Here is an 11,437-nt window from a genome sequence, read left to right on the forward strand (position 1 = left end):
ACTTAACCACATCTTTATAATGTGCACAAGTTCAAAGGGGCAGAAGCATACCACCAAAATTCCCACCGCTCGATTCAGTCGAAAATAATAATCCACTGATATCCTAATCAAAGGGACAGCAGAGTGATGATTTCCGTTCCTTCGTGGAATGTCAGCGTTTTGGTAAAGTTGTCCGTTTATGTTGGCAGTACGAGGCGGGGCAAGGTGAGAGCTGTGTGGCCGGGGCATGAAAGCTCGCGCGGCGGCAACCATGGCTAGCTCGGCCGCCCGCGCGAAGGATAGCTCGGTCAAGGGCAGGGCCAGCTTGCCCACGCCGACGACCACACATACAAACTGCTCGAAGAAATGTCCCAGTGAAAATGTTTGAAGAAAGAAGACGATTGATGCTTCAGGGGTTGGTTGGAATGTGGCAGATGCTTTTTCTGTTCAATACTCACGCCTGAAAGAAGTATCCATCCGTCTTGCAACAAAAGACATCGGTTCTGCTTGCAGGCCCTTCATGGACTCTAATGTGGATATCTGAAATCCTTCCTCACGCTAAGAGCATATTTAGAGTACGGCATGAATAGACGATCAAACATTTTCCCATCATAATTGGCGTTGTCGGTCACCCCCCTCCCCCAGCCTCCCTCGCCGCCGCCGGGCAAGCCGGGGGGCGTTGTTACTCACGATGGAGTTGTGGGATTTTTTTATGTTTTAAACGCATATATTTTAAAATAAATAAAACAATTTAATTAATAAATTTAAAACCATAAATTTTTTAATTTTTTAACATAGTATAAAAAACTGTTACCACAGTTTAAATAGAATATTGATGGACTTTCAAAACAATGTTTGTGCCAATGAAAAAATGTTGCCGTGTTTCAAGCAAATGTATGAAAATTTTTGAAAATAAAATATGTACAAAATGTAAAAAAAATTGTTTCGACGAAAAATGTACATGATATTTATTTTAAAATAATCATTTTTTTTCAAAAAATAGACACGAAAATTTTAAAAATGTTCATACAATTGGAAAAATGTTTGTTTTGTTTTAAAAAACAATTATTGTCATTAAGAAATGTTCAAAGTGTACTTGGAAGATGTTACCGTGTATTTGGAAAAGTGTTTAAAAAAAGATTTTAAAAATGTGCAACATGTATTTGAAAAATGGCCAACGTGTGTCAGAATTGTTTTTCTGGTGTGCTCTAATGTACATGGTGTACTGAGAAAAAAGTAGATATGTGTTGAACAAAATAATATGGATAAAATCCGACAAAGAATCAAAAAGTAAAGCAAAAAAAAGAGAGAAACAAAGAAAACCATAGTACAAAGAAAGAAACCACAAAAATCAATAAGGAAACAAAGAAACCCAGAGTAAATGAATAAAAAATAAATACAGAAAAACCCGGTGAAAAAACAAAAGAAAACAAAAACGAAAAAAAAAACCCGACACTGGAGCAAACCTACAGCGTACAGCGAGCAACCGTGCTAATGGGCCGGCCCGCTACTCGTCGTCCTTGAGCGATTCCTATTAGGAATCGGTACCGGAGACATATAGCCCTGCCGAGGAGTTAATTGCTCAAAACCACCACATTTGTGGCTAGGGTACTCCAAAACTACCGCTTTTGTCGAAAATCACAAAAGACCACCACTTCTGCGCCAAGTGGATAACAAATCACACTGAATTAATATTGAGTCGTGTCTAACAGCAAAACTGACAGGTGGGACCCATCTGTCTGGGCTGATGTGGCGAAGACTAGCCCTAGTCAAAGTTCGACTGCTGAGGTGGACGGGGGTCCCACTTGTCCGCCTCACACCTCCTTCCTCAAATTACTCACTCCCTCCCCTTCTAACCAGCTCCACCAACGGCTGAGGCCGAGCTGAAGGAGGGGTGCCCTCCGGCAAGCGTCGCCGCTTCGCGCTCGCCTCTTCGGCAAGCCCCGTCCCGTGCCCGCCTCATCCCGTGGCTGAGTGCCCGGATCTCGACGCGAGGATCAAGCCCACCCCATGCCTGCCGGCCTCCCCCGCGCTTGAAGTGGCGCCTCCCTTGCGCTCGACCTTCCTCCGGCGTCGGCCTACAAGCTCCCGCCGGCACCAGCTACCGGATCCACGCCGCAAGGCGTCGTCGCGGTGACTGACCACCTGACACACCTGTCAGGGAGGGCGGGCGGGCTGTGCCTCGACCTTGATGGAGCGGGCGCGCGGGGGCTCGGCCTCGCCGGAGCTGGCAGGGGCGCGTGCGTGCGGGGGCTCGGCCTCGCCGCAGGGAGGAAGGGGCACGGGCACGCGGGGGCTTGGCGTCGCGAAGCGGGCAGGGGCACGGGTGCGCAAGGGTTCGGCCTCGCCGGAGCGGGCATGTGAGGGGTGGGGGTGGAGGAGAGGGGGCTCGGCCACGCCGGAGCATGCTGGGGCGCGGGGGTTCGGCCTCGTCGGAGCTAGCAGGGCCAGCCGCCGCTGCTATTCCTCCACGGCTCTTGTTGGAAGGAAGGAGGAGAGGAGACAAGAGAAGGAGAGGAGAGCTGACAGGTGGGACCCCCGTCCACCTCAGCTGGTCAAAGATCGACTAGGATTAGTCTTTGCCACACCAACGGTCCCACCCGTCAGGTTTGCTGTTAGACGTGCTCAATTTCGAATCAGTGCGATTTGTTATCCACTTGGGGCAGAAGTGGTGGTCTTTCGTGATTTTTGACTAAAGCGGTAGTTTTGGAGTATCCTAGCCACAAATGTGATGGTTTCCAGCAATTAACTCGCTGCCGAGCGCCTCCAGTCCTCAATTTTGCCCCCGCTCTCCCAGGCACATGCAGCTCCCCCAGTGTCGGTCACCGGAGCAATGCCGCCGCCGCGCCGCTCCTACAGGCCGCATCCGGTGATTGAGTTCTCCATGGCGGAGGCGGACTCCATGATCTCCCTGCCAACGGACGTCCTCGACGACATCCTCAGCCGCGTCGGCCCCCGCGATGCCGTCCGCACGTCGGCGCTCTCCTGCGCGTGGCGACGCCGATGGGAGGCTCTTGCATGGCTAGATCTCGACTTCGAGGACGGCCTCGAGCACAAGAGGGCCGTCGACAGCATCCTCCTTTGTTGCCCCGGCCGCGTCCGGCTCTTCCGTGCCTTCATCGACGAGTCCAGCCGCATCCACGACTGGCTCCTCGTCCTCTCCCGCCGGGCCATTGAGATCCTCGACATCTCCGGTTCCCTGACCCTCCCCTCCTCCGTCTTCACCTGCGGCCGGCTCACCTCCCTCCATCTCTCGTACTGCGCCATCCCGCTGCTACCCCGGGGATTCAAAGGTTTGCCAGAGCTAAGGAACCTTAGTCTGCGTAGGGTCGACCTGCTGGAAAATGGCCAGTACCAACTGGAGGAGATCATTGCAATTGCAATCTCACAGCTGCTCGAGGAGCCGACACTTCAGCATGTGGACATCTCTGGTGACTTCAAAAAGTGGATGATTCAGGGGCCTAATCTGCGGTTCCTCCTGAAAGTGCAATCATGCCCTTAATCATATTTTGATGTTGATGACAACATGTATGTTAGGGTCTAATCATGTTTATCAAGTATATCTCAGGATTATGTCCCAAAGACCGTGTGTATGGATCATGACTAGGGACAAAAAGGGTATAATTCAAGAATGAAGATACAAGACATGGACTTTGTTTATGGTTTGTTCTTGAGTATAGGGATCCCACACTATTAAGAGGGGACCGTTGGATCTAGTGAAAGACTTGCTCAAAATACACAGCTCCTATTTTTTGTCTCCGGACGTCCGATGCTCTACGGACGTCCGGTATCTCTTAGATGTTCGAACGTTCGGCTCCCTCCGGTCGTCCGGTGTTCCTTTAACAGAACCGTATTTACGGATTTCCGGACTCTCCGGTCGTCCGGGCTCCGGATGTCCGGCCCGTCTCGGACGTCCGTGTCCTGTGTACTGGTACGTAGCTCACATATTCACAGTGGTCGGACGTCCGATGACTGTCGGACGTCCGGACTTATTTGTACGACCGGACGTCGGATGTTGTCCGGACATCCGACCTATCTTGTGCACTTATGTGTCCCAAACGGTCACCTTTTCACATCCACTATATATATTCCTTTCCCTTCCATGGGATAGGTTGACCATTTCACTTTGAGCTTGCCAAGAACACTCTTCACACTCTCTCTCAATCACCTACATCAAAACCTAGATCCCCAAGTGATTTAGGAGCCTTTGAGAGAAGTTCTCCGATCAAGTGATAGATCCACTCCTTCCCCTTCTTTGCACCAAAGGAATTTGTGATTTGAGCAAGTCTTGAGATTTCCCCCAACGTTCTTATTACTCTTGGAGGTTGGAGACTCCTAGGCGGTAGGAGTCTTTCAGAGAGGAATCAACCTTTGTGATTACCCCCGGAAAGTTTGTAAGGGTTTGGAGATCACCCCAAGGTCTACCATTAGTGGTTGAGAAACACCTCTGTGGTGTCTCAAAGGGAGAATAGGGTGAGCCTTCGTGGCATTGGTGTGCCTTCATGGTAACATCCACCTCTCTAATGGTGACTAGCTTCCCTCCAAGGAAGTGAACATCGGCATACATCCTCGTCTCCCGGAGTTGCGGTTATTCCTAACCCTAACTCTCTACTTGTGGTTACTTGTCTCTTTGCACTTACTTACATCATATTGAGGTTGCTTACTCGTGTACTTGTGTTACTTTCTTAGTACTTAGTACTCACTTGCAATTGTTAGGCTCACCTTCATATTCTGCATCATTGCCTAAAATTGCTAAGGAATAATTAGAATTTGTAATTGTACCTATTCACCCCCCTCTAGGTCCATCTCGATCCTTTCAATTGGTATCAGAGCCTCGTGCTCTATTCTTGTGGCTTAACCACCCTAGAGCGAGATGAACCCGGATGGGACTCCCCTGGTTGCAGATCCTATGGATAAAGGCGAGGCTTCTTATGAAGTCAAGTCCTTTACATCTGAGGATCTGGAACGGGCCCTTGCTAAGCAAAAAGAGGAGTATGAGGCTTCTCTTGAGGCCTTGGTCCAACTGAGATTAGCCACGTTATCCACAATGCTTGCACCACTCTCGGGTGGTGCGACTTCGAGGCCAACTGTGCCTACTCCGTCACTTGGTCAACAACCTCCTAGCAATGAACACACCAGTGTTCCTTGGCTTTATGCAAGACCTCAGGTTGAGAAACCAAGATATAATCCTCAAGGCAAACCTCCTTTACTTAGTGCCACTTCCGATTTTGCTTTGTGGAGAGTTGCTATGCAGGATCATCTTCGACATGGAAACGATGAGATGCTGGAGATCTTGGAGTATGGCTATCATGTGGTTGATCCAAAGAACCCTACACCAAGAGAAATTTATTATAAGAATCTCAATGACACTGCAATCATGTGTATAAGGAGAGGTATGGATGAAAAGCAAAGGAGACCGTTCATACGCATCACAAGTGCCAAGGAACTATGGGAAAGTGTTATAAGATCCAAGACTGGCACCTCTACCCTCCGGAGTGCTCAATATGAAATTGCCAAGGGGCAATTGCAAAAATTTTGTATGGAGAAAGGTGAAACCCCCAATCAACTCCATGAGCGCCTCATGACACTCATTGCCGACATTGAGTCATGTGAGTGTGACAAGACACAAGATGGATTCAACATGACTAAGCGATTCCTTGTCGATAAGTTACTTCATGCTCTCGCCCCATATCATCATCAAATGGTGTGGGACATAAGACAACACCATACCTTCAAGGAAATGACTACATATGACATCATATCCACCTTCCAACTATTTGAAGAGTCAAAGGCAAATGCCACAAAACATGTTGCCATGCATGGTACCCCATCATCAAAGATCAATCTCGCATTGAAGGCCAAGCTTGTATGTGAAGATGCGCAAAATGAGGAAGAAGAAGAAGATGATGATGATGAAGATGGTGATGAGATTGAATCCGATGAGGGTCCTTCATATGAAGACATGGCTCTCTTTGTCAAGAAGTATAGCGCGGGAAAATTCAAGGGAAGATTTCAAAAGAAGAAAGTAAGAAAACGCTACAACTATGAGGAAACCAACCACTTCTCCAATGAGTGCCCTTATGAGAGGAGAGAAGATAAACCAAGGTTTCCCAAGACCTTTCCTAAGAAGAAGTTGCCAAATCCGTTGAACTCCAAGCTCAAGAAGAGAGATGGGAAAGCAATGGTTTCTCAAGAAGAATCCGATCCGGATGATGTTAGTGGTGTTGCTGGAGTTGCTCAAGACTCTCAAAACACCTTGAGGTTAGTAAACAAGAGTGGTGATGTGGTCACCTACAACTACATGAAGGATTACAAGGGCAATGCTCACAAGTGTCTAATGGCAAAGGCCGTGATAGAAGATGGAGAGGACCAAAGCTCTCCTGACAAGGTCAAGGTAACTCCACGATCAACTCCTCCTCTTTTCACTCCTTCTACTCCTAGTGATGAGTATCTTGATGCACAGGATAGCTATGAGGATGATAATCTAGATGATCCTATGCTTGCTAAACTTAATAAGTTCATGTGTTCCCTCAAAGGAAAGAAGCTCACTATGTTTCGCATGCTTATGGAGATGGTGAGTAAGCACACCATCACCATTAAGGAACTTGAAACCCTCGTCACCGAGGAAAAGGAAAAATGTGAAATCCTTGAGCGGAAAGTCCAATATGAGGAAGCACGAAATGATGAACTATGCTTAAAAATTGGTGCAAATATTGATGTTCATACTAATGATCTTGCCTCCTTGAAAAAGGCTATTGACTCTTGCGGAGAGTTGATGAATGATAAAAGTAAGCTTGTGAAGTCTCATGCTTCTCTCTCTAAGGATTGTGAGCTTCTATCCGTGTCTCTCAAGACTAAGGAAGGAGAGCTCACAGTTCTTACAAAGAGTTTTGAAATGCTCAGACTTACTTATCTTGAGACTCTAGCCAAGGCTTACTCTTCTCCTATTATCAATGTTGATGCTTGTACTACTAACTCTAGTAGTGATCTAGCATGTATTCTTGAGGAAAATCGCTTTCTCAAGGCTCAAATCGAGAAAGGTCTCATGACATGTGCTCAAGGGCAAAAGAATCTTGATGAGATATTGAGTCAACACAATGAGGTGTTTGCCAAAGAGGGACTTGGGTTTAACCCAAGCACAACCAAGAAGAAGACGTCCTCTCAAAAGTGCACAACCCCTCTAAAGGAAACATTTGTACGAGAAGGGCACAAGGAGAAAGGTAAGGTTGTGAGTGGGAAGGCCACAAGGGGCATGCCCACTCTAAACAAGCCTAAAGAGTTCATGCCTCCATCCTATGTACTTTGTAAGACCAAGGATGGAGAAGTTTATGCAAAATTTGTTGGTCCTCGAAATGCATTATGGTTCTATGCTATTTGGGTCCCTAAGACCCTTGTGACTAACTTGAGAGGTCCCATTGCAAAATGGGTGCCTCTAACCAAGTCTTAATTGGGTGTAGGTTGACTTCTCCGGTGGAGTAACATGGGTGATTGATAGTGGATGTACAAATCACATGACCGAAGATAGAAAATTACTCTATGATTTCATGGAAGCTATTCAACCTTTCATGAGCATTATGTTTGGTGGAGGTTCAAAAGGACAGGTACTCAGGTTGGGCAAGGTGGCTATCACAAATGACATGTCTCTTGCAAATGTCATGCTTGTCCAATCCCTTAAATACCATTTACTTTCTGTTTGCCAATTGGCATCTGTTGGTTATGATACACTCTTTGGACTAACGGATGTGAAAGTCTTTAAGAGAGATACTCTTGAAGTGGCCTTTGTTGGAGAGTTGGATGGCAACCTTTACACGGTTGATTTCTCGAAAGAGAGCACATTCCATGCAACTTGTCTAATGGCCAAGGACGACAAGGGGTGGCTATGGCATCGCCGGCTAGCCCATGTCGGCATGAGAAATCTTCAAGATCTCTTAAAAGGGAATCACATCCTTGGACTAACCAATGTCTCTTTTGAGAAAGATCGTGTGTGTAGTGCATGCATAGCCGGGAAGCAACATCAATCGAAGCACCCACCCAAGAACAGTGTGTCTACTTCAAGGCCCCTGGAGCTCCTTCATGTGAATCTCTTTGGGCCTTCATCATGGGATAGTCTTGGTGGGAAAAATTATGGACTTGTCGTTGTTGATGATTACTCAAGATATACATGGGTGTTCTTCCTCAAGTCCAAGGATGAGACGAAGATCACCTTCATTGATTTTGCCAAGCAATCACAACGTAAATTTGACAAAGAAATGTTAGCAATAAGAAGTGACAATGGCTCAGAATTCAAGAACTATACCTTGGAAGAATTCCTTAGTGATGAAGGGATTGAGCATCAATACTCAGCTCCATACACTCCTCAGCAAAATGGTGTAGCCGAAAGGAAAAACCATACACTTGTAGAGATGGCAAGATCCATGTTGGATGAATACAAGTCACCGCATAGTTTTTGGGCCGAAGCTGTCAACACGGCATGCCATGCATCAAACCGGCTTTTCCTCCGCACTATATTGGAAAAGACTCCATATGAGCTTCTAACTGTGAACAAGCCAAATGTCAAGTACTTTCGTGTATTTGGGTGCAAATGTTTCATCCTTAAAAAAAAGAGAACGGTTAGGAAAATTTCAATCCAAAATGATCGAGGGCATATTTGTTGGCTATGGATCAAACTCTCACGCCTATAGAGTCTACAACAAATCCAATGGATGTGTTGTAGAAACTTGTGACGTGGTGTTTGATGAATTTAATGGCTCCCATGGGGAGCAAGTTGATCTAAGTGATGCAGGTGAAGAAGATTCGTCTCAAGATATTTTGACCATGGGTGTTGGTGCACTTCTTCCTATGGAACAAGAACCTCATGATGATGAAGAAGAAGATGGAAGTCTCACACATCATCAAACTACTTCAACACCCATACCTTCACAAGTTCCTATTGCTCAACCGATGCCCTGAGCCCAAGTAGAAGAAGATGATCAAGTTTCTCTTCATGATAATCTTTAAGAACAAGATCATCATCAAGGGCAAGAACAAGAAAGTCCAATCATTGATGATGAACCTCACCAAATGCAATATGAACAAGAAGATCTTCCTCCACACATTAATGATCTATATGTTGAGGACATGGATGATGGACATGAAGTTGAACCTCGTGAAACCCTTACCTCCATCATGCCTCGAGTGGCCGGTCGTGTTGATGTTGACAAAATTCTCACCGGCATATCGGAAGGTAGAGTCACTCGTAAACATTTGACAAACTCTTGTGCTCACTTCTCGTTTGTGTCTAGTGTTGAGCCCCTCAAGGTACAAGATGCATTGATGGACAACGATTGGCTCGTTGCTATGCAAGAAGAGTTGAACAATTTTGAACGCAACCAAGTGTGGTCATTAGTCAAGAGGCCACCTACCGAGCAGAACGTCATTGGAACAAAATGGATTTTCAAGAACAAACAAGATGAGAATGGTGTAATCATCTGCAACAAGGCAAGGTTAGTGGCGCAAGGGTACTCAAAATTTGAAGGTTTGGACTTTGGTGAGACCTTTGCCCCAGTTGCCCGTCTTGAATCCATTCGCATCTTACTTGCTTATGCCGCTTTCAATGGTTTTACATGGATGTGAAGAGTGCTTTCCTTAACGGTCCTCTACAAGAAGAAGTATATGTGTCACAACCACCTGGGTTCGTTGACCCCAATCACAAAGACTATGTGTACAAACTTCATAAGGCTTTGTATGGCCTCAAACAAGCACCTCGTGCTTGGTATGATCATTTAAAGAAGTTTCTACTTGATGATGGTTTTGTGAGAGGGGTGATCGATCCCACTCTTTTTACTAAGAGGGATAAGGGTGATTTGATCTTATGCCAAATCTATGTAGATGATATCATTTTTGGTTCTCCTAACATTCATTTGTGCAAGAAGTTTGCGGCTTCAATGACCAAGAATTTTGAAATGTCACTCAATGCGGATTTGAAGTTCTTGCTCGGATTTCAAATTCAACAATTTCAAGAAGGAATTTTCTTGTCTCAAGCAAAATACCTCAAGGATATCCTAGAGAAGTTTGGTATGTCTGATGCTAGTCCATGCAAGACACCCATGTCAACCAAAATAACACTCATTGAAGACACAAACGATATCCCCTTCGACCCATCTAAATACCGCTCTATGATTGGTTCGTTGCTTTATCTTTGTGCATCTAGACCAGACATTATGTTTAGTGTATGCATGTGTGCTAGATTTCAAGCTTCCCCTAGGGAAAGTCATCATAAGGCGGTTAAGCATATTCTTAAATACCTTGTTCACACCCCAAAGTTGGGTCTATGGTACCCCAAGGATGCTAAGTTTGATCTCGTTGGGTACACGGATGCGGATTGGGATGGAGACAAAGTGGATCGTAAGTCCACATCCGGTGCATGTCAGTTTCTTGGACGCTCCTTGGTAAGTTGGTCTTCGAAGAAACAAAATTGTATTGCCCTCTCTACCGCAGAAGCTGAATACATTGCGCAGCCAGTTGTGCAACTCAGTTATTATGGATGAGGCAAACTTTGAAGGATTACGGTATCACCTACAAACATGTGCCTCTTCTGTGTGATAATGAAAGTGCCATCAACATTGCTGAGAACCCCAAGGATCATCTCCGCACCAAGCACATTGATATTAGGTATCACTTCTTGAGAGATCATGTTGAGAAGGGTGATATTCACATTGATCACATTGGTACAGATTTGCAATTGGCGGATATTTTCACCAAACCATTGGATGAAGCAAGGTTTTGTCGACTTAGGCGTGAACTTGGTATCTTGGAGCTTGACAATATTATGTGAAATATAGTACCCATTCATGCATAAAATTAATGTCTTGTCTTGATGTAGGCATATATGTAGGGGGAGACACTCAACTCATGAGTATCCTCATCCTATGAAATGCATAAAAAGAACAAACACTCTCAAAGCTACCATAACATCTAAATATGGTGCTTTCCATGATGGAGTAGTGATTATGCACTCAAAGTTCAAATCTTTCCGTGTCATGTCACGTCTACTCATACATGGTGGCAGTAGCCACCACTCATATCATTAGAACTATATTGGAGTAGTATATGGTTATTATTAATTGAGATAGGGTACTAGTTACTTAATAAGAAATTCTTACTATGGACGCTAATCGTCTTCTCCTCATCCTGATCAACAGCACATACACTTGCACCTTGACCTCTTAACAATTCTGGCGTCGGGCGTCCGTGGTTTACCGGACGTCCGTAGAATTCTCTGTGGTCTCCTTCGCTGGCCTTGGCGCCGGAACGCCGAACGTCCGTAAGCCTCCGGACGTCCGTAAATTCTTCTCTGTTGAACTTAGCCTGGTCGTCCGGCCTCTCCGGACGTCCGTAAAATACTTTCTGGTCTCTTGGCCCTGGACGTCCGAGGCGTTCGGTCGTCCAAAAATCATCTCTGTCATATTTTTTCCCTGGC

The 11,437-nt window shown here is 45.8% G+C and overlaps 1 protein-coding gene across 1 annotated transcript in view; it reads left to right on the plus strand.

Annotated features, from left to right (window-relative positions):
- Nucleotides 1-2,812: 2,812 nt before the first annotated feature.
- LOC119309912 (F-box/FBD/LRR-repeat protein At1g13570-like) overlaps nt 2,813-11,437 on the plus strand; it is a 16,508-nt gene continuing 7,883 nt past the window's right edge. Inside the window, exon 1 of the mRNA XM_037585814.1 lies at nt 2,813-3,450. Coding sequence (XP_037441711.1) covers nt 2,813-3,450 — 638 coding nt within the window. The remainder of the gene's footprint in view (nt 3,451-11,437) is intronic.

This window comes from Triticum dicoccoides, chromosome 5B, assembly GCF_002162155.2.
Source record: "Triticum dicoccoides isolate Atlit2015 ecotype Zavitan chromosome 5B, WEW_v2.0, whole genome shotgun sequence".
Lineage (NCBI taxonomy): Eukaryota > Viridiplantae > Streptophyta > Magnoliopsida > Poales > Poaceae > Triticum > Triticum dicoccoides.